General features: G+C 36.8%; 1 protein-coding gene across 4 annotated transcripts in view; it reads right to left on the bottom strand.

Annotated features, from left to right (window-relative positions):
* DLG2 (discs large MAGUK scaffold protein 2) overlaps window positions 1-25,091 on the bottom strand; it is a 2,075,147-nt gene that overhangs the window by 1,345,133 nt on the left and 704,923 nt on the right. Inside the window, exon 1 of one of the 4 annotated variants that reach the window (XM_032356659.1) lies at window positions 20,222-20,541. The exons of the other annotated variants lie outside the window; for them this stretch is intronic. Within the exon in view, the coding sequence (XP_032212550.1) occupies window positions 20,222-20,263 (42 nt within the window). The 5' untranslated portion in view covers window positions 20,264-20,541. Of the gene's footprint in view, window positions 1-20,221; window positions 20,542-25,091 lie in introns of those variants that run through there. 4 annotated transcript variants of the gene reach the window in all.

Here is a 25,091-nt window from a genome sequence, read left to right as displayed (position 1 = left end):
ATCCCTATGATACTGAGTGAACAATCACAGTCTCTCCTTTTTTCAGAGTAGAGGATTGAGCTTGGTTAGGAAGTTTAGTCAGGGCTGGGATACCGGGAATTCTTGGAGGTACCTCAATATGCAGCAGCTTATCTCTGGACCATCCCCAAACCTAAAGAATCACAGTTTCTGGGAGTAGAACTCAGAAGTCTGCATTGTAACATGCTATCCAGGGGATTTTTAATGACAGTAAAGTTTTAGATATACTGATGCAGACGAAAGATCTAGAGTTTTAGAGTTGGTAAAACTGTTTAAATGAGAACTTTTAAGTGAAGATAAAGAAAGTATCGTGTGTGTAAAGATTTTAAAATAGCATCCAGAATAAAATAGAAATGTATTATATAATAATCAATCCTTTGAACCATCAATGGATCTGTTTACATGATGGCATGTGGCGGCCTGGAGGAAACAAGTAGGTATGTTCTTGGAGGTACCTCAATATGCAGCAGCTTATCTCTGGACCATCCCCAAACCTAAAGAATCACAGTTTCTGGGAGTAGAACTCAGAAGTCTGCATTGTAACATGCTATCCAGGGGATTTTTAATGACAGTAAAGTTTTAGATATACTGATGCAGACGAAAGATCTAGAGTTTTAGAGTTGGTAAAACTGTTTAAATGAGAACTTTTAAGTGAAGATAAAGAAAGTATCGTGTGTGTAAAGATTTTAAAATAGCATCCAGAATAAAATAGAAATGTATTATATAATAATCAATCCTTTGAACCATCAATGGATCTGTTTACATGATGGCATGTGGCGGCCTGGAGGAAACAAGTAGGTATGTTCCCCACTCACTAGAATTGAGACCCACAAAAAGGGGAATGAGAGCTCCTTTCCAGATTCAAGGCCAATGCTTTAGGAAGGCAGGCAACTCATACTGAGTAAGTCTGCTTTATCCACTTTGGGACACAGTGCAAAGGTCATTTAATCATTCACTTATGTAATATATATTTAATGCAGGGCATTGTATTTAAGGCCGAGGATGTAATGCCAACAAACTGCTATGGTTTCTACCATTATGGAATTTGCAGAATAGTTGGGAAACAGTAATTGCCCCAAGAAATGCATTTATTTTAGCAGAGTGTAGTAAGTAGTATTAACAATGGGTTCAAATGATAGGAGAGTTTATACTGGGGACCAGACTTAGAGTAGAGAAGCAGGATGGGTTTCATGAAGGACAGACATTTGGGATGAGATCCAAATGTTGAGTAGGGCTAAACCAAATGAAGAGATGGTGGGGTATGTTCTGGGGAGGGAATGTAACAAAGGCTACATTGGAAAGAAATCTAATACTTGTAGGAACTAAAGAGAGTGCAGCTCACATAGGGAAAACAGGGTGTCATGGAGAGTGAAGGTACATGGGCAGGCTGGAGCTAGATCACACAAGATGATTTAAAATATATTTACAGTGAGGGAAATACTTTTCAACATTTTAAGCAGGGTGTGACATGATCAAACCCATATCTGAAAAGTCTCTCCAGCGCATTATAAAAAACAGTCTAGAGTGGGTCAAGAATAGATGTAGGAAGCCCCAGTTAAGAACATATTACAGTAACCCCAGCAAGAAAGAAAAGGAACCTTCATTAGAGTAGCAACAGTAGAGGTGGAAAGAAAAAACAAAACAAAATGTTTGAAAAAGAGAGGTGGGTAGCTGGTGGAAGTTTCTAGAGCAAAACAATGTCACAAAAGAATCAGACTCTTTCTGGAGCCTCAAAATTATACACATTAACAGGTCAAGTCATTGAGGAGTTGAGTGAGGGTCTTTCCACCCAGAACTATAGGGTTGTAAGCCTTGGTAGAAATACCATTTTTGAGCTGAGGATGAAATAGAGATTTGTGTTGATGGGGGACTCAGGTACCAGAACTGCCTTATCTAGCAAGAGTGCATAAGAGCAGGAGGTAGTGGGACCAGGATTTTAGTTCATCAGTGTTGCAGCTGGAAGGCTACACATCAGTTTTCATGCCCTTTCTTACCCTCTGAGGATCCAACTACAACAGTAATGAGAAAACCCAACCCTAATAGCTTCTATTTGGTAGAAGGGGGAGAAATTCCAGGAGCCAGAATAGCCCCCATAGAAAGAGACTGGAGAGGGCAACAAGCCATAGGAGGTTTTAATGACAGAGAACAAACTGAGGGTTGATGGACAGAGGTGAGTAGGGGATGGGCCACATGGGTAATGGGTATTAAGAAGGGCACTCACGATGAGCACTGGTGTTATATGTAAGTGATGAGTCACTAAATTCTGCTCCTGAAACCAACACTACAGTATAGGTTAACTAACTTGAATTTAAGTAAAAACTTGGAAGAAAAAAAAAGGAAGAGAGAGAGAGAGATTGGAATTAGCTAGACTTTTATTCTGATTCCAGTTTAACACTTGTCAACTGTATTACCTTGGAATGAGGACCTTTTCATTTAAAATTCGTCATTCCCTCATCTGTCAATAAAGGGTAATATCTACCTTGAGTTTGTTGTGAAAAATTAATACAGTTAAAATACCTAATATAGTAACCTAATGATAAGTGCTAAAAAGTGTTAGTAATTATTATAAGGAGGCATAGCCAAATATTATTGCTTTTAATAATATTACGTAAGGGGTGCCTGTGTGGCTCACTTGGTTAAACATCTGACTTTGGCTCAGGTCATGACCTCAGGGTCCTGGGATCGAGCCCCACTTCAGGCTCCCTGCTCAGCAGGGGATCTGCCTCTCCCTCTTTCACCTTGTGCTTGCTCTCTGTCTCTCAAATAAATAAAGCCTTTAAAAAATAATAAATTAAATAAGCAAGTAAATAAATAAATAAATAAATAAATGTATATTTACTGAGCTCTTACTAAATATCTCTGCTAAAACCACTATATGGATTAATGGATTGATATGGATTATATAAATTAATGGATTATTTTTAGATTAATTTATATAGTCCTAACTGGATATGGATTAATTTATATGATTCTAACTACAACCACATAAAGTGCATAATATAATTATCCACACTTTAGAGATGAGGAAAGTGGAAGCTCAGTGATGGTAAATAATGTGGCCAAGATCGAAGGACTATGAAGTAGTAGAATCTGGATTCAAACCTAGGTAGTTTGACCTCCTTTCTCAGATTTCCCCCATTCTTACCTACTGTGACCCATAATCTCTTGTATACTCTGGAGCAGTAGTGGGATGTTATAGAAGGAGCACAAGTTTTTTAATACCAGAAAAACTAGTTTAAGTGCTTGATCTAATACTTGTAAGCAATGATTTTAGGTAGATCACTTAATGTCTCTTAGTTTTACTTACCTCAACTCTGAAACAGAGATTTAAATAAAGAAACAAACTATATATAAATATATAGTTTGCCTCTGTCTATACACATATGTGTGTACATATATATACATATATGTGTATATATATATACACATATATATACATATATTTATATGTCTATATATGAATGTACCTCTCTTTGTGGCTAAAACACAGTTGGTGTCAAATGAATGAAAGTTGAGGGGCGCCTGGGTGGCTCAGTGGGTTAAGCCGCTGCCTTCGGCTCAGGTCATGATCTCAGGGTCCTGGGATCAAGTCCCGTATCAGGTTCTCTGCTCAGCAGGGAGCCTGCTTCCTCCTCTCTCTCTGCCTGCTTCTCTGCCTACTTGTGATCTCTGTCTGTCAAATAAATAAATAAAATCTTTAAAAAAAAAAATGAATGAAAGTTGAATAAAGGAGTCTCTATTATATGAGTTTAAAATCTCTTGTATCAGTGGTCGTGAATATGATGGACTGTCATGAGTACAGGCCTTTTACTTCTGCAGCCTAAAAAATATGAGTGTTAGCAGTGAGAACAAAATAGGAAGAGTCAGGTCCAGGGGCTAGAACCAGGATTTCTATAGATTCAGACTGTCTGTCATCCTGACATACCTACATAGAAAGAGAGAAAGGAACTGAACCCAGGACACGGCAAGCTAAATAAAGTGAAACAAAAAACTTCATTTCCTCTTTCTTTGAACTACTATATATTTTTTAATGTTGAAATAAAGGTATCAGTAGACAGGATTTATGGAAAATTATAATCCATTTTCTGGGGAAATGAAGCCATTGCTAAATCTCACCTGGAGAAAGCCGAAAGACCAGAAAGAGTGCATCGCTAGCATGACTACACATTGGCACTTCTCAGCACAAACCTCAATGTGCATTTTTAAAACCCAAAAGGAATGCAAAGCTCGGTTTTGTTTTCATGGGAGACTAACTGCTGACTGAAGATGTGGCATTTAAGGCATACACCATGGAAATGAGATTGTCTGAATCATGGCTTCTTCAGGCCTACTCAATCCGCCCCTGACTGACAGGCCCAACTTCATTTATACAGAGAAGATCTCTTTGATGAGGAAATTCAACATATGACTAACTGGGAGTTTTAGAGAAGCGTTAAGGAATAACATTTCCAACACATGACAGCATTTTGCAAGTATGGGTGATTTAAAAATACACACACACCAACACACACATTCACACACACACACATACACACACATATAAACATATGGGGGAGAGAGAGAGAGAAAGAGAGGAAGAGAGGTTAGGCTTTTTTCTCCCCAATTTTTATAGAGTGTGACCTACATAATAACAAGAATTCAGATGTAAAGAACAGTCAGTGAAAGTGTTCAAAAAACAGTTCAATTCAATAAATATTTACTGCAGGCCTACCATACACCTAATGCTGGGTCCATGATATAAGCACTTTGCCTTAAGTCAATACCACGCAATGAGTTTGGAGCTAAAGTAGGGCAGTGTAGTTCAAGAAGAGTGGAAAGTGATTAATTTTGCTTAGGGCCAGAAGGATCCACTGAGAAGGTTAAACTAGTATATAATTTTGCAGTCCAGATAGGAGTTCTCCTCTGGAACCACACTGCAACAGGGCAGAAAAGAAAGCTTTATTCCAAGAAAGCATGCCCACACCCAAATGACAGGGTTTGTGTTTTCCCAAGATGGTATAAACATTTAAGTTGACCAGGAATAATGGCCATGCATTTGAGATGCAGTGCATTTGAATGGGAAAAGCACAGGGCATTAGCTGTAGGTCTGAGTCATTAACCTCTCTGAACCTCAGCTGAGAGTTAAAACTTGGAATCTCTAACATTCAAAGTCTAACATTCAATTGTTGTGTTAAGCTCTCAGAACCACCAGGTTAGAAGTCCTATCCCTCCTTCTCAAAGTTGGAGAGGGAGAAAGACTGCTAACCACGTTGATTATTAAAAAAAAAAAAAAAACCTTCAAAATATCTTGGTCAAGAACCAGATTATCCAGGAAGAATGAGTTACCCTTTAGCCTCAAGATCACCATTGTCCAAGAAGAATATAATGAGAACCAAAATATCAGTCACATATCTATTTTTAAATTTTCTAGTAACCATATTGAATAATGTAAAAAGAATCAGATAAAATTAATTTTGGTTCTATATTTTAACCTGACAGAACCAAAATATTATAATTTAAGCATGTAATCAAGAAAAAAATATTAATGAGATATTTTACTTTTTTCCCACACTGAGTCTTCAAAATCGAATATTGATTTTACACTTATAATGCATCTCAATTCAGACTTGCCACATTTCAAATGTTTAATAGTCACATGTGACTAGCCAGCCACTCTACCAGACAAAACAGTTCTAGAATGTATCTTCAAGAAACTGCTAGACCCCTCAAGGGATATATGTATTCCTCTACCACTTGAGGGTTTAGGCTTGAAATTAATTGTTATAGTTGAATGATGTCAATTGTTAAGGCTTTGATCTCTAGGGAGTTTTCCCTGGGAGTAGTAACATCACCCTTACTTACACCCTAGCAGAAAGGAAGACTGGGTAATTATCTTTCCCATTATGGGGCAGGAGGGGTGAGAGGGAGACATCACTAAAGAAGGAAGAAGTATATCATTGACTCAGTCTCCCTGGAAGATAAGACATTTTGAAAGGCTTGTAAATATTACTACATATAAGTCATACAATAAAATCTATGCCTATAAAATAGACATAGGTAGAGAAAAAATTCAAACCTAAGGATATAATATTTAAGAGGTGGTGTTACTTTAGCTACCCCTGATTGGGCACATAAAATTCTAGAGTTATTGCAGCCCAAATAGTCTAGAAATCTGAAATTCCTCCTCCGATCTTTAGGAAACCCTGTTTTTAGGCACCTCTTCACAAGCTTGGGCTAAGTCTTCCCCTAAACAGTACTTGAAGTTTCCTATCTGAGTTGCTTTTCCTCTTTGCTATCCAACAAAACACTCTATCATTTCCTCATAAGACTACTGAATCAAAACTGGTTTAAACACTTTCCCCTTCACCTCTAAACAGAGGGGGTCATATTTCCACTCCTTCTAATTATTAAAGATTTCGCATGAACTCTCACGAAAACTCAGCGGTTCTGGAAGGCAGTATGGTGCATTTGAGAAAGACTGTGTCTATCATCTGCTTGCAATGTGACTTTGGGCATATGAATGTGCCCCTCTAGGTTTTAGTTTTAATGTCTATTAAGTGGGGGCGGTGATGGGGTTGTTATAAGGATTAAAATACAGATTATGAAATTCCCAGCACATAGTAAGCACTCATTGAGTAAATTCTTCCTTTTCTTTTGCAATACAATGACCATCGATGGCCCTGTTAAGTATTAGTGCTCTTTTGACTCATCCCCAATAGTTGCCCTCTTCCCCAGGAGTAGTATCTGTCTATTTAAATAAGGCTCAGTAAGAATTACACATGGAAATAGGACCCTAGGGCTTTTTCCCCTCAGCCTACTCAATGGAACTGCAGTGAAGAAGATAGACATTTTATATGCTCTTTTTCTCTGGAGGATATATTATCCCTTAACTTAAGATTGTGTCAAAAATATTCTGCCCAGGATGCTCCTGAGGGATTTTGTGGCACTGACTGTCCCTCCCACCCAGCCACAGCCCTACATTCTGCCTCTAGCCATTTCTGTCTTACAAGCTCTCCAGACTGTGGTGCACATGGGGAACTTGGCTTTGTTTAGCCCTGAAGGAGGGGATAATGAGGGAAGAGGTGAGAATCACCTAGTGCTGCAAAAATCAATGTTATTGACTGCTGGACGAAAGAAAAGGGAGAACAGCCTTGCTGATTGTGGTGAACCGGAAGGCAGGGAAGGAATGGGAGGTGGGCAGCAGAGTCTACATAATAGGAATGGGCAGACAGCCTTGACTGAGTAATTCTCATTACAGAGAAACAGTTCTGTATCACTGATCTCCACCCACCCCCAGCCTCTACTGCTCCCATGATTTGGCAAAACTGTCCTTTAACTTGTTTATCTGAACTAAAACAGTGTTTTAGACCTAAAAGAGAAAGTGAGTGCTTTTCACTATGCTGATGAAGTCTCGATTTTTCTTTAATGTATTTTGAATTTTTCTTATTCGCTAATTACATTAACTGAATTTTTTGAACTAATCAATTGCTTTTCTAAAAATTTTATTATAGAATTTTCTTTGGACAGAATGATTTTTATTTCAATTTAAATCCAATAACTCATTATCTACTAAACACAGACATAGATATCCTTTCTTAATAATGGCTCTATCGCTTGTAAGAATATAGTGTTTAGTACATAAGGGAGATTCAATTAAAGTTTACTTAAAAAAAAAAAATGTAACCTGAAGATTCAGGAGTCCATTCTAGAAGAGAAACATGAATAAAGACTAAACATCTCTAATATTAAGTGTATACATAAGTTACACTGGTAAGACAAAGTGCTACACTAGTAATACAAAGTCTAACAAGTATTATACTAACAATACAAAGTAATACAAAATACTGGAGGACAGGAAACAGTGAAGGTCTACCTAGGAGAAGATACTAACTGAAGGGACTTGATTGACTGGATAACTACTATGTAAGAGAGAGAAAAGGTAAATACTTTTCAAATCTAAAGTAAGAGACTGATCAAAACCAATTAGAAGGAAAAATGATGACAAATGTTTTTACAGTGTTTCAGAATTTACAGTTTTTCATATACATTATTCTGTTCATGCTTTGTAACAGTCCTACAGTGTCCAATGTGTGTGTTTTAGGTAATCTTTTGTTTTTGGAAAAAGATTATTTGGAACTCTCTTGGTTTGCAAAATTAATATTTAATTTTTAAATTATAAATTACAAAGTCTAGATTTTTACTTAACTTCTTAAGTTCAATACATAATTTACTGTTCTATTTAAAAATCTAGCAAGATTTCTACAATTACAGTTAAGGAAGTTCTTATGACTTAATTAAATTCCTCTTGTATATTTTAACCTGCATTTATAAATTTAATATATTAAATTTCCTTTTAAAGCTTTCCCTAATTGTACTTTATCAGAGTAACAAACCTTCCCAAGTATTTAAATAATTATTTTACATCTGAAAATTATACCAAAACATGAGGAGTTTTAAGCTCTCTTCTATTTTCTACTATAGTGCAAATGGTAAGATTCTATTTCTCATCTTAAATCTCAAGTTAAAATTAATTCTTTGACAATCTAAAAGTGAATTTGTTAAATATTTTAATCTAACAAATTCTCTTTAAAAATACAAACACATGCACTACCAAATATGTGTATTATTACATAACAAAAATATTAATTAAAAAGTTTAATTTCGGGACGCCTGGGTGGCTCAGTTGGTTAAGCAGCTGCCTTCGGCTCAGGTCATGATCCCAGGGTCCTGGGATCGAGTCCCACATCGGGCTCCTTGCTCGGCAGGGAGCCTGCTTCTCCCTCTGCCTCTGCCTGCCTCTCTGTCTGCCTGTGCTCGCTCGCGCTCTCTCCCTCTGTCTCTGAAAAATAAATAAAATCTTTAAAAAAAAAAAAAAAAAGTTTAATTTCCTTCATTATTCTATAATTGATCAAAATATTTTCAGGATTAGAGATATTTGCCCACTAAGAAAATAATTATGCCAATTTTGTGATTGGTTTACCAAGAAATTTTGAGGGTATTTTACTTACCTGACTGAGGTTGTAGCTCATGTAGAGACCTTGGCTGGGAGATAGATATCTGCAAATACTGAAGGTGATTTTTCTCACCTTCTCAATGATAGACTAAATATTGTTTATAGTCACTATCTCGTGAATTCCAAGATTGAATAAAGGAATTTTTTCTTAGGCCATATCCCCTGGATTCAAAATATACTGTAAGGGAATTGTTAGCTACACATGTGCATAAAACTACCAAGTTTAAAGCTAATGCTCTTCACTGCATTGACTCTTCACTAGCTTTCTTGAAATATTCAACATATTCTGAATGGATCCTGCATACCACTTAGGATTTATCTGTCCAAAGTCATGTTCATGCTACTAGGTTGATGATAACATTATCAACTTCAATTAGAATATCCAGAAATTAAACATCAGAAAAACTGATTTACTCACCCAGAAGTATTACAGACTATTTTGCAAGTAGAGATGATTAATTTCAAACCTAGGTCTTCTACAAAACATCCATTTTTTCCTACATCTCTGCTGTGGCATGAGCAATGGATGGATACATGGTTGGACTGGATTCTGGCTGTATATGTTGCATGTAAGTGGAGTCTAGCAGAGGTAATGATGGAAAGGTGGTGAAGGCTATAGCATAAAGTGAGAATTTTTATGGCATTAGGAAACACTTCTTATCTGTGTTTTAGAAAAATAAGTTTGGTGACAACATGGGAAGGATAAATTTGTAGGGGAAACAGAGAGAGTCAGTGCTTACATTGAGAGGTAATGAGAATCTTCACTGAGGAAGAAAGAGATAGAAAGAGACAAGAGGTAGGAGAAATCACTCAGAGGTAGACTCTACAGGATTGGCGCTGATTAGATTTCCATGGGGGCTGGAGTGTTAAAACTGATTTCATGTTTCTGCTCTAAATGCCTAGGAGAATAGTGATAATAATGAAGTTGTCTGGTTGGCTTCTATTTAAAATAATAAGACAGACAGACAGACACCCCCCCCCCACACACACACACACAGCTCAAAGCAATTATTTGGTGGGGTGAGTGTAGAGACTGTGTTAAGGGATTAGCTAAAGGAACATACTTGCATTAAGTATCATAGTTTCCCTGTTTGAAGTAGAACGGCAATGACGCTTTTGAAACTCAGACTCACCGTATATTTTTTTCCAAACTGAATCTCATTTCAAAGCTATTCCAAGGTTATTCTTGAAAGCTTTCTATCCTCTGCTGAAAAGTAATGGTCTGAGAAAAACAATGCTTTCTGTTCCTACCTACCTTTATTTATTTACTTTTCAAAAAAGTTTCTCTGGTATGCAGCCATTTAAAAAGATGCTTATGAAGAATTATTAATGATGTGAGAATGTCCTTATGACACGGTATTAAATGAAAACACGGGGTAAAAATAATATATCTTGATCCTACATGTGTTATACACAAAACACATATACATTCATCTATACACACACACATATATTTTTAGAATGAAAAGAATACAGAGATTTTATATATGAGTGACAAGACTATGAGCAAGTATAAATTTTTTCTCCTTTGGACTTTACACATTTGTTATAATGAGCATCTATTGTTTTCATTATCATGAAAACAGTTGAGATATAGTTCATACTGACCCATTCAAAACTGATTCCTATGTTTACTTTTCCCATGAGTTTGAAAGAGTACAGATTATGAATTACTTGACTAAACATCCAACATAAGTGCCAAGGGCTCCTTTAGTTTCTCCAGCAAGACTCAGGGATCCGCTCCAGAAACCTCCCCAAATCTCTCTATTCCAGCTTCACTACATACCCTGTGGTCTCATTCTCCTCTTCAAATCTAGGTACAGCCTTAAAAACCAAGTAAATAAATCTATGTATACCTTTTTAAAGAATACGTAAATCTCAGTACACCCATTAGAAAATAAATAATAAATAAATAAATAAAACATGACTCAAAATTTGTCTCCTATTCATCTTTCATCTTAAAGAAAGACATTCCCTCAGCTTCTTTCAGTTGAAAGTGTCAAAGTCCTTTATGAGCCTACACAAAAAGAAAAAAATCTAGTTTCCATTTCATAAATATTTAGGGCCAGACCTTCCCAGGGCCAAATATCTCTTTGTTTTATTGTTCATCTTTCCCTTTTCAATTCTCAAGAGCTAGGTTCTCCTAGCAATACCAATTCATCCTGGAGAGTTTTATTACCTTATTTACTGCACTAATAACAAGAGCAGAGTTGAGCAAATTGTCCTCTTGCAAAGGGTCAATTGGTTATGACTGTCTCTTTAGAGCAAGCACCCCTAGAGTCACCCCTAGAGTACAGTTCACCAGGCTCATGGAATTCTTCTGGGCAGTAGGTAATGGAAGAAACTATGACATACCCAAATCAGGGGGAACTGAGATCTGATCAGATGCTAAATCAACAAGCCAGAGAACAGCCCAACAGAGTCATCGAAATTAAAAATATGCAAAGCCGCCCTTTGATGAAGAGAATCAGAAGCCAAGGTACTAAGCACCAGGGCAAGGATCAAGAGTAGGAGAGGTCTGGGGTGCCTGGGTGACTCAGTGGGTTGGGCCTCTGCCTTCTGCTCAGGTCATGATCTCAGGGTCCTGGGGTCGAGCCCCGCATCGGGTTCTCTGCTCAGCAAGGAGCCTGCTTCCCCCTCTCTTTCTGCCTGCCTCTCTGCCTACTTGTGAACTCTGTCTGTCAAATAAATAAATTTAAAAATCTGTAAAAAAAAAAATTAAAAAAAAGAGTAAGAGAGGTTTTCTTCCAGGTACTGTCTTATCCTGAGCATTGGTTCCTGTTTCTGCCATTTATCCTCATACCAGTTATTTGCTGTGAGGCCCTGGACAACTAAACCTCTGTAACCCAGTCCCTTCACCTGTAAAATGCATTTAATAAGAAAAATCTTCTCTTTGAATTATTGTGAAGATTAAATGAGTGAAGTACTTTGAACAGTGCCTGCCATCATATCACTACTACTCCATAAACATTAGCTATTGCTATTAGGCATACTGAAGTATGTTAGTGGACAGGCTAAGTCTCAAAGGACAGGGTCAGGGCCAGGGAAGTAGTACTGAACTATGAATTCTCAAATGAGTACACTAATAAGTAAATGGACCAGGCTATATGGACACCTAGCCTGTGTTCAGTGTACGGCTTTCACACATTTCCCTCTTGGTATTTGCCGACTATTGTAATTCATCATCTCCCAGATGCATACTGCTAATTGAGATTGTATGTTCCTTAAAGCAGGGAACATGTTATAGTGTTTTTCAAATTGTGAGTTATAACCCATTCGGTATCCATTCAAACTCATTAAGGGTAAATAAAGATACAGGTTTTAAATGGGTCAGTACGAACTCTATTATTCCTCAACTATTTTTTCTAATTAAAATATATCTAGAAAATCCTGATCAAAATTATAAAAATGAAACAAAATTTTAAAAGGTAAAAAATAAAATAGAAAATGCCAGAATGCATAGCTTTTGGGAAAGTTAAGTATTGCTTTGTGAAACTTATATACTTTTTAGTTGCAATTTTTAATTTATATTTCTACTATGGGTTGCAGTCCAAAAAATTGGAAAAACTTGGGATATATATGTTACTTATGCAAATATTAGCACATAATTTCTCAACAAACTTGTTGATTCACTGCTGTAATTCCAAACAGAAGCCATAAGGCAGTGTTTTCCAAACTTGTCTTATGATAAGAATTATCTAGCATAATTTCCAGATTCCCAGGCTTCTTCCCTAGAGATTCTGATGTTGGAGAAATACTGTCATAAAAAAGGCGATAATTTTGTCATTAGATAGGAAATTTGTTGAAAGCAAAATCAATTCTCCCTGTTGTGTATGTATTCTCATTTGGTGGTACCATGTCTAATCCAAAGGCACACTCTGTAAAATATGTAAAATATGTCCAACGTTTTAAATGATTTCATTCAATTATTCATTTAGCAAAACATTTATTGATCATTTGCCACATGCAAAGCAATGGGATATAAATGCATACGAGACATGCTTCCTGCCCTCAAGTAGCTTTGAGTAGACTCATTTCAGAATTAATATAGTCCCCTAAAGATCAAAAGATCTGAAGCCAAAAATAAAATGAAGTCTTGAATGTACATGTATGACATAAATTTTGAGTGACTACCCTTCAAAATGTTTAGAGGATTAAAAAGCAGTAAAACTGCAATGGCAACCATATAGGAAAGCATTCTTCTCTAATTAATACCTGTTAAGTATAGAAGAGCTGAGAACCAGGACCCCAGAGCTGAGGAGATCTCAGTAATAGGGCAGGAAAAACAAAGATAAATATCCAAAAGTAAAATTGCATACAGAACTAGATAACTTGTCTCTAGTCTCAACTGGTATAACCTGATCCAAACTGGTAACATTTCTCACCTGGATTACTGCAGGAACTTCTAACTAGTTTCTCTGCTCTGGCCCTTGTCCTCTTAGTCTCTTTTCAACACAGCACCCAGAATGACCTTGTGAAGAAATTGGTCAAATCAAAGTCCTCCTCTCCTGAAGCCTCTCTGGCTTCCCATCTCACCAAGAGAAGAGGCCTAACCTACAAAAGCCCTACATGAGTTGCTTACTCTTGCTCTTTCTCTTGCAAGCCACACTGGCTTCTTAGACATTCCTTCAAATGCTGGACTGGCTCCCACTTCAGGGCCTTTGCACTTTCTGATACCATCTCCTACATGGCTAATCCCTTCACATCCTTGAGGTCTTACCTCAAAAGTCATCATCCTCAAGAGACCCTCACTAAACACTCTGTATAAAACTGTAATCTCAACACCTTTCCACATTCACATTTCTGATGGTTTTTCCATGTTTTATTCTTTTTTCTTTTTAACATTTGCCATTATAGACTATGAACTTTAGTTTTTTGTAAGATTTTTATTTAGTTATTTTTAGAGAGAGACAGAGTGTGTGTGCACGAGTCAGGGGAGGGGCAAAGGGAGAGGGAGAGAGAAATTTAAGCAGACTCCATGCTGAGCATGGAGCAACACTTGAGATCATGTGACCCATCACATGACCCATAATATCATGAACTGAGCCAAAAACAGAAGTTGCACACTTAACTGACTGAGCCAACCAAGTGCCCCTACACTATGGATTTTACTTCACCTTTTTACTGCCCATTCACCTTATTAGTATTTAAATTCCATAAGCATAAGGATTATTGTCTGATTATTGTTTGTTTTATTCCACCCTGTATTTTTAGCAACTAGGTCAGTGCCTGACACATAATTGATGCTCATTAAATATTTGGTGACTGAATGAATGTAGAATCAGAACAAAGCCTCATATCCTGACTCTTACCACCATTTACTAGAAGGAAGCAAAGAAAAGGAATGGTAAGGTCATACTACACAAAACATACATAATTTTACTATTTAGCTAATTCTTTACCTTATTAAAAAAGATTTGAAGTGTCTGTGATACAGTGGTTATAATTGTACACTACACTGCCTATTTAGGAAGGTTTTTAAAGGGTTTATAGTAGAACAGACCTGAAGCTATCTTCATAGGCACTTAATATTTGTGTGACATCAGGCAAAGTTTGTTCCCTAAACTTCATGAGGATGATTCTTTTATCGTAGGTCACTGGAAAGCACTTTGAAAAAATATGTGCAAAGTTATTGGTGAGTCCAGGCCTTATACTAAGAGCTTAACAAATTGTAGCTATCATTGCTATTGTTTGTGGTTCTAGTTTATTCTTTATCAATTAATTCCTTGTATTATTTTTTAAAGTTTTGTCTTAAAGAGCCTCATTAGAAATTATAAATCCAATACATTGAGTAGGTTTTAGGTATTATAAACCTAACATACTGAGCAGGTGCACACCATTTGGAGGCCATAATACAAAGGCCCAGTGAGGGACTAATATATTATTGGACTCCTAAAAGAGATAATTATTCCACTGAAACCCTCAGAGGGACCACTCCTGATTTGGATGAGCCATAGGTGTTACACAAACTGTCCACACATTCTGATTCATGACTCCAGGCCCTGCCTACAATAAAATAATGTGTTTATTAAAAGCATCAATATGTGGGATGTATCATGAAATCTAGCTGAGAGTAGGCATCAGTAGCATAAGGAGGTAGAGTTTCTGCAAGTTCCCCCTTCAATCTGTCTATCCATCATTTTTTTTAAATTCCTATATAAAAAATGCAAGGGGAAAAAATGAACAGAATAGTATATAGCTCCTGTCCTCAAAATGCTTAAAATCTAATTGCAGTGATGGCAATACCCAAACATAATAAAAATTACCTAGCAATGTAAGATATTAATGGCAAAGTGATGGCATAAGGCAATATAAGATTTATTGCCATGAATGATGTAAAAATTGAACTCATTTTGATTCTTAAATCTAAGAAGGGATAAAGTAAGGGAGTTATGTGGCTGTACCAGCCTCTTGTAAGATAGATACCCTGTTCTACTTCTTAAAGGAAGAACAGAATTTAAACAAGCATGACCCTATATAGAAGTGATTCCCATTGCGGGAAACAATTTTAGCAAATGCTCAGGGCAGAAAAGGGTGCAGTGTTTAGAAAAGAATGACTTCATTGAGTAAACCTAGTAGAAATAAGCATGATGAATGTCTGAATTGTAGAGTGGTTAGGCATCCAATAAATTGTTTTAGTTTGAATTATTGATTCCCTCCAACTTAGCTATATGACCTGGCTGTGCAGATCTGTGAGAGTGACTGAAAGCAAGTGTTTGTGATTGCCAAATCCAGTATTTAATTCCAAAAGCCTATATGACTTTAAAGTCTACGGTTTTCTTTTTTCCTTTCTCTCAAAAAAAAAAAAAAAACCTTAAAAAGCATTAAGATAAATTAATCTGGGGAAAAGCTGAGGAATAAAGAGAAATCTGGTATTCAGTTAATGCAATCGTCGAACAAATATTTATTCAGCATGTACTATGTACTTGGCATTGTTCCTGATGATACAGAGACTTGAACAAAACAAACTGAAATTGTTGTTTCTGTGGAGTTTACAAGCTCATATGTGCATGTATAGTAGTCACTATCACCATAGTGATAGTGGTGAGAGAAGGATATTACATCTCAATGGTTCTCATTAATTACACATTTCTTTTAATTGGGCTCAATTCCTGGAATTTCTTGACATATTTTTACTGAAAGCAAGTTTGAAGTCTTACCCCTATCCAGTGGCCTCAACTTTATCAGTTACGAATTAAATTGATTGAATATTTATTATATTCTGAGACTCTTTTACAGTACTTACAACCCTTGGCTTATATAATTCTTCTTCTTATTATATTATTATTATTGAACTTCAGGTAGATCAAAAATTTTTTGTACAAAAAAGTTTCTATGCAATCAGTGGGAAAGATTGACCCAGACATAGTTCTTTTGGAATCCCAAATCCTTTAAAATCATTTTGATACACTCTTTTTCTGAAAAGTTCTTATATTTACTATTAAGGAATTTCAAAAATAGGAGAGAATTCTTGAATCTATGAGGTAGGTGGCAGGATATAGCAGAATGAGAAGGAAAGCAGTAAACTGGGTCAAGAGGTCTAAGCCCTACATTAGGTCTGCTTCTGATACCCTGTGGAAAAGAGGTACTGGCCATTTCCTTTCTCTATCTTAACTTTCTTATCTGTGAAATGGATCTAATATTTGCCATTCATATTCATATTTCAGAGACTGTGGGTTTGTGAGTATATATCTATGTTTACAGCAGCAGGATAAAAGTGGGAAATAATGAGATGAGGAACATAAAGCTACTTAGAAAGGCACAAGGTATCACCTGGATGTAAGTTATTATCAATATCATTACTTTCAAAAATAGAGCCATTTTTAAGGACAAGATGATATGTACATCTGGTACAACAAATTTCTTATATATTTTCTTATCAAAGAGGTACATTTTGTACAACATAAACAATTTGAGATGATGAGTTATTATACATCTTTATAATGATCCCATTGGTCCTTTTTCCTTGAGCTGTCTCAGATTAAGTTGTTCTAAACATATTCTTTAAAAATTTAAAAGATAAAGCTAAGCACATAGGATATGAATATTTATTGAACTCAAACTTAAAGCTAACAACAACAACAACAAATCCACAGAATGTAAATCATACCCTTTGTTTAGAAGTTTTCATTTCTTTTCCTTCATTAGAAAGCTCTCCTTCCAGACATGGGTGGCAAAAGAACACAACTTCTAAGGAGTTAGACTGTGATGATCACTCAGTCCACTCTCACAGCACTGGCTTTAGCTCCCATTTATTTGTTTTGCCCTATTAATTCACTGTTCAGCCTTGCAAGACCCCATGCCCCATCCACTGCAAACTATTTGCAGCTCTCCAAAGTGTTTTACTTCTCAGTACTATGTTTTTGCCATTCCTTCTACCTGGCATTACTTCCTCGCTCTAGGCTGCTTGGCAAAACTCCATTAGCTCTTTCAAGATTCAACTCAAAGGTGACTTCATAGTGAAACCTTTCTTGATCAGCTCGTGTAAAATTGGCCAGTGTTCTGTTTTGTTTTGTTCCTACAATGCCCCACATAGACTTCCATTACTAGTCCTGTAATATTTCAAACTACTTGCTTGTTTGTATGTCTGTGGCCTTTCCAAGATTGGAAACTTCTTGAAAGCAAGGACTGTTTTCTATCAATCTTAGTTTCCCAGACTCTAGCCCAGTACATAAGTCACAGTTGTCTTTCCAAATTTTTTGATAGATGAATGAATGAATGGTGACCCGTGAGTCACATTCTGAGAATTCTTAATTGTATGTGTGTGTATAGTGTGTGTACTATAGATACATACACAGTCCATACGTACTAGAAATAGAGACACACATACATAGTGTATACCCACAACACAGGATTAATGCCCGTGTTACATAAAAACACATATGAAATATAATGTTCCACTTTCAAAAAATTCTTTTGACTATACTATATTATAAATGTCCAGTTAGCAAAACAATCATTGTAAAACAAAAGACTGTGACATTTAAGACTAATTTTGTGCAGAAAAAAAATAAATAAGAGGTGTTTATATTTATTAAATCTTAACCACCTTAAAGTTTTGGGTCACTGTAACACCAATCATTTTATATCATGGAAATATAAGAAGCTATACACTATGAAAGGGACTTTACCAGAACCAAGCAAGTAAGTAATTCAAGGCACAGTAGAAATAAAATCAAATACTTTAAAAGGTAATATGAAATAAAACAAAAATTAAAGATAAAATTATCAGATAAGACTTCATTGTACCAACTTGATGGAATATCAGACCACAAGTGAAATGTAAACTCTTTCGCAAAACCTTGTTATCTCAGAAGGAAAAGATAACCCTAAAAGAAAATGATGAAAGAAGGTGCACGAACTAATTATTGGAAGGACTTAAGCATATGTAAAGTTGATGTTCAACAACTCAAAGCAAGGTTTTATGCGTTGTATGTGGCAACATGCATGTTCTGAGCTTCTACTGAAGCTTTTGTATCTCAGTACAGACTAGCCAAAGTACTAAGAATTTATTATCTGAAAGTCATCTGAATTAAGATACTATTTGTAAAACTCTTTCATTCCTTTGCTCATGAGTTTAAGTGAGAAAAAAATTACAGCACAACCCGTAAAGACCACACTGATAGTAGTCAAGAGTTTAAAAAAAAAAAAAAAAAAAAAGATGGATTTCCCAAAACCCATATTAAAGGAACTTTGGACTCAGGTTTTCTTGCACTTCTGGAATATGGCAATGGACTATCAAAACAAATGTTATCTCTTAATCTAAAATATGTATGAAGATTTCTCCGGGGGTGGGGAACCTCTTTTCTCCTTCAAAAAAGATGAGAAAAAGATGAGGAGGGAAAACATTTACAATTCATTGAGCTTACAAAACAGTGCATGCCATACCCCATAATAGGAATAGGAGTTGATGATGGAGAAATCCAAGCTGACATTAGAGCACATTCTAGGTTTTTAAATATCTCTTTCCATCTCTTTTACTATATCCATCATATGTATGGGAAAAAATTGATTGCTGAAGTTAATCTTAAAAGTAGTAAAAAGTAAATTCTGCAGAACTCTGCAAAATCACCCACAGAATGTTGACAGACTATAGTTGTAAAAGAATTGGTCACCAAAAACACAAATACTACCTGTTTGAAATTCAAATAGAAAACAAAAAGGCTTACAAAAGAGTAAGCAACAGGGAGCTCTTTGATAAAACTTGTAAACACAGAAAACAAAACTTTCGTGCCCAGACACATTAAAATACTGCCCCAGTGAAAAGGGGGAAACATTTACATTGACATTTTTTTTTTTTTAAAGATTCTTTGTTTTAGGTATTAAGACTTAACTGCCCTTATTTATTTATTTATTTTCCCTGAAAGGCAATCAACTTTCCTTTTGGGCTTCCTTCAATAAGATATACAAGTTCACAAAGCTAACAGAGGATGTAATTCACTTAAATTATGCAACAGGAATTCCACAGCTGGCCTGTCTGTCTGGCTCAGTGCTGAATGAACAGTGTCAGAAAACCTCTCCAACAATAATGCCGTCCTTCCTGACAAGGGGTAAATCTCCGAAACTTAGGCTCAACTTTGGAGGCTCATTAGCTACCGCAAGTGAATGTCAGCGGGGTGACAACACTGGGGCAGGGGCGCCCACGCAGCCCCAGCAACCAGCCCACCCAGAGACGAGGATCCGTACGATCAGTACCACCAACTTCCAATGATAACAATTTGTTTATATGAACAGGATGGTCAGATATCCCACAGATCATATTCTAATGCCATAATAGCCACTAAATTTAATCCCCAGCGCTTACTCAATTAAGCTGCACGAGCACAGGCAGCTCACAGCACTTTTTCAGAGAAAGACTTTAATCTTAATTTAAATCATGCTGTATAATAGCTTTTTTAACCTTCTCTGATTTCTTGGTTCTGGCCTACCTAAATAATTGTCATCTTTTCCTCCCCCAACTCCACCCCCCAAGTGTGAGCGTGAACCTGAATTACAAATAGTTAAACCTGAAGGTCACATCCCAGCAGCGTTCCAACATGCTCCCCCAGCGAGGCTGCTCGGCAACAATAAAACAAAGCCCTTGCAACCACCTGTAATAATCTGCCTGCTCAGCCAGCAATCCGAAAAGTCCTGAAGCTACACAAGGTAGACATTTTCTGCAGCTGGTTTAACATGTATATTGTGCCCAGTTGCCGGCTCGCCTCCTCTTACCTTCACGTTAGTCCGGAGTGCACAGTAACATGCAAAGAACATTGCAGTAAATAAGGAGCATATGGACCGGTATTCAGCTTCTCAGCACAGCGCAAGCCCCACACACACGATCCTGGGCATGTGCTACTAAGGAGCATCCGTTCCCTCTGTCAGTTTGAAAATGCATTGATCTCTGTTTTCTCTGACTACAAAACGACATGTCTTGAAGGCACTGAGTGAGAGCTCAAAATCTCTTCATTGGCTATATATAGCATTGTGCCCAGTAATTTCAATTAGCTGAGAATTCAGCATCTGAAAGTTAAGACTTCAGTTGCTTTTCCTTCTAGCATTTTAAATCACTGGGTTTAAAAAAAAAAAAAAAAAAAAAAAAAAAAAAAAAAAAAAACGGGAGGGGGGAATGAGCTCACTCAGGAAGGAGGGGGGGGAAAGGTGAAGAATGAAATTTAACCAATGAGTTACTTATATTTCTGGAGAGCCCCGGTATTATCCTATTAGATACTTTACAATGGGACTGCACCGGGCAGACTCTAAATGAAGAGGAAACCCCTTTCCCTTTGGAGGTTTAATATGGGCTCTGCACTAGATTCCAGGCTATTCTGATGCAGCACCCTGTTTGGCAAATCCTACAAATCACTGCAAACACATCTCAGTCTGCTTTTTCCTGTGGAACAGGACCAAGACCAAAGGATCCCTGTCTCCTCAAGTCCCCTAAAATGTAAGCGGGGTTCCCCTAGGGTGATCTGTGGATACATGCCTGAGAAATACCACCTTCTCTTACTTCCGTGTCCTGTAATATCTGTTACATCTTCCAGGGATGGATAAAGTTGCCAGGTTTGCTAACAAAACACTGCATCTGTTTTTTTTCCCCAAAATTAAGCTTTATTGGTAAATTATAATCAATAATAGAGGATGGGATTGAAATGAAGATAGAAGATTCCAGGGGATAACATAACGGTAGATTCAGTAGCTACTGCTGCTGAATGTAACATGTTCAGCTGGCTCTGTAAGGATAAGAGCAAGAGAGAAAAATAAAAGCTTCTGCCCCCATGAATCCATAAGGGGGGGAAAAAAAACAACTTAATTCAAGAACATCGTCAGATCCTACTGTCTGTTGTCATTCCAGTCAGGCACCCGATGCTGCAAATTAACTCAATTTTTACTGAGCCAAAAGGACAAAGTCCAATTTAAGGTTCAAAACTCTTATTTCCAGCCTAATTCTCAGCTAGAATTCTGAAGCTATCTGGCGAAATGCAAGCAGAAAGGAACAGTTCTCACTGCAGCAAAAATAGTGGGAGGAAAAAGAGTGGTTATGTCTTTGCCACGACGTTCCCCCATCAGCTTACAGCAACAGGGAAGATCAGCATAACTCACTAGAAAAAGCTGCAGTGACTTTTAGGATTTTTCTTTAACATGTTTTGCATAAGGCCCCTCCCCTCCGGAGCCCGCAGTGGTGCTGAGGCACCGTCAGAGGCACTGGGCATTTCTCCTGGGCGATGAGGTGAGGCAGCTTCAGGAGCAGCAAGGTATTTAAGCAAGAGAAATTAAAGGAAGAAGCAAATCAGGATTTTCTATTTCTCTCTTAATGACAAGCATTCAGAAAGTGTCGTCAGTTCTGACTAAATAGCTATTTTGGGCTGTCATTGTTTGTGCCTTTTTTTAGGAAGGAAAAAAGGCGATCTTGTCTTAAGCTGGAGATTCTCTAGCATCGTAAGAGAAGGCAGCTCCTTAATTTGATTCCCAGTTCTGTCTGTCATATGAGCCTAAGTAATTACAAATTGTGAGCACTTGCAACACAACCAGGGACTTCCAGGACATCCAAACAACAACATGGAGGGCCAACTCTCATCATTCCACAACTTTTATAATGGCTTCAAGTGCAAAACCAAACATTTCAGTTCATAACACTTTCCTCTCCTGAGGTCACAGCAGGTCACATTTCCTGCAGCACTTCCTGATAAACAAACCCAAACATAGCAACTCAATGCTACAGAAAACACAAATTTTAAAATGCATTTCTCCCTGGGGGGGTTCAGAAAATTTTTAAAAACCATTTTTTCAATTTGTCAATAAGTTATGCTAGTTTATGTTTTTGTTTTTGTTTTTGTTTTTTTCATTATGGATCGTGGTTGGGGGAAGCAACTTTGTAGCTTTTTTTAAAAAAAATTATTATCTTAGTAGACCCTAGGGTATTTGGATGGCCCAGGAGAGAGAGAAAAGAGCTAGGAAATGTTACAAATCTCAAAACAGTTCATAGGGAAGGATTAAGTAAAAATGAAGTTACAGGTGAAAAAGCACATGGAGATTTCCCTGCCAAGGCATTCAGGGAGGCTTCTGACAGAACTTCAGATACAGAGTGCCTGGGTGGCTCGGGGGTTAAATAAAGCCTCTGCCTTAGGCTCACGTCATGATCCCAGGGGGAGATTTCTTCCCACCCCCACCCTCACCCTGCCTGCCTTTCTGCTTACTTGTGATCTCTGTCTGTCAAATAACACATAAAAACTTTAAAAAAAGAAAGAAAGAAAGAAAGAAAATGTATGTACGTTCTAAAGAAAGGCTCTTAGACTTGCAGATCTGCTTAAAACTCCCACCTACGCTTACCCATCCCACAGCATCCCAGTATGGAATGGACCTGGGCCATACCCGTAGATTTACTGCTTAGATTTCCTAACCGTACTAGGATAGCGGACTTATTTTTCTCATTTTACAGATACAAGAAAAGCACTAACTACAATGACAACGTCCTACTGAAAAGTGTTTCCTGTTTTTAGGCAGAGCTCAACAGGACAATGTACCTCTGAAAGAGTAACATTCACTATTGCAGAAGGAAACAATAACTGGCTATATATTTATGAGATGGCACAGTAAATTTAGGCTCCAATCCTCATGAGCCAGGAGTCCTCGAAAATTCCTTCCACATCGGGTCCTCTCTTTTACCATTTATAAAACCGCAATGTCTAAAATGGGGATCATACTTAATTCATAGCGTCACTGAGAAGATTCAAGATGAATCCCATCATCAGAATAGTCTGGATAGATCAAAATTTAAGTATAAAAATTGAAATAAACATAATAAACATATTAGAAGAAAACAGATTTAGTTTTGGCTTTATATAATAGCAGAGTAATCTGAAGCCTTGTAAGAAAAATAAACAACTGTGACTATATAAAAATATAAAAATTCTGCTTGGCTAAATTGTAACAATAGCAAAAGGCAAAAGGGGAAAACAATGCAATATATTCAGTGGAATATTTCCTTAAGATACAAAACACGTTCATAAGTCACTAAGAAAAAAATATGAACATGAATGAAAAAAATAAGTAAAGAACATAAAGTGGTAATTCACAAAAAGACCATACAACACATTTAAAATGCTTTACCTCTTTCATACTTAAGGAAAAGCATAAAAATTAGAAAAGATTTTTAAAGTTGATATATCAAGTACTAATGGTGAAAACTTTGGGAAAGGTATTTAATCTATCAAATATTTTAAAAGACACATTCTCTTTGATGTATTGATTCAACTTCAACTCTCAGGAATTAATCCCAGATAGATATAGATATATATAGAGAGATACACACACACACACACACACACACACACACACACACACACACATATATACAGATATATTATAAATACCCATTAATGCAAAACTTACTGTAAGATTAGCATTTATCTATACCATGAAATACTGTACAATTATTAGAAAAATATAAGGTACATGTACATATTCTTATATCAAAAGATATTAAAGTTACAATGTTACACATAAAAGCAAGGTTGTTGAAGAGTTCATATATTATGAGCCCATAGTTGTATGTATATTTATATGTAATTGTGGCAGAGGGGTGTGTGTGTATCTGTGCACACATGGGTATAAAATTTTGGCAGTGTTGATCATTGGGAATTGAGATGAGGCTTAGGAAGGGAAATCAGATATTACCTTTAATTTTTCCTCTTATATCTTCTAAATACTACAGTGGCCTCACCCACAATGAACTATTAATCCAATATCCTCTCTCGGTAAATGAGAGAAATAAAGATACAGGAAGGGACCTGGGAGGGGATCTGCCTTTTATAGCAAAAATGAGCACTGGTTAGAGATGATCATGACACAAGGGATAGAAATGTACTGATTCTTAAGTGATATTAGCTCCTGAGTACCTGCTGCAGCGTGACATTGTCCTAGAAGGCATATAATTCTAGAGTGTAATATATTGTTCTTAAAGCATGGCCTTTAACACAAGCCAGCAACTTTATTTCTTAAATTAAAAAGTGGCTATCAAGTAAACTTGATTTTAGCAAATTTTTACCGTAAGCACTGAATTTAGAACCTGACACCTACATATAGTCCGTATCTCTTTCTCTCTCTCTTTCTTTATAATGAACACTACTGTAGCTCAAAAGTTTATGTTCCCCCAAAATCCCTATGTTGAAAACTAATCCCCAATGTAATGGTATTTGGAGGTGAGGCCTTTGGGAGATAGTTAGGTCCTCAGGAATGTGATTAGTGCCCTTGCAAAAGAAGGCCCAGACAGCTCCCTTGCCCCTTCCACCATATGAGGACACAATAAAAAGGCAGATATCTATGACCAGAAAGTCAACACTCACCAGATCAGTGGGAGCCCTGATCTTGAACCTCCAGCCTCCAGAACTGTGAGAAATAAACTTCTATTGTTTATAAGCCAGTCAGTTTACAGTATTTTGTTATAGCAGCCCAAATGGACTAAGACAAGCATGCAACACTTTTTGATTATAACCTAGTTTCTGTAATTTTTTTTAATATTAAAGCAATTTGCTATTAAAACTTGTTAATAATAATGACTGCAACAATGTCTGTTAATATGGACAAATAATTCATATATCTG

The sequence above is a fragment of the Mustela erminea genome, chromosome 9 (assembly GCF_009829155.1).
Source record: "Mustela erminea isolate mMusErm1 chromosome 9, mMusErm1.Pri, whole genome shotgun sequence".
In the NCBI taxonomy this organism is placed as follows: Eukaryota; Metazoa; Chordata; class Mammalia; order Carnivora; family Mustelidae; genus Mustela; species Mustela erminea.
Note: the sequence above shows the minus strand (reverse complement) of the source record. Positions and strands in the feature narration are given on the sequence as shown.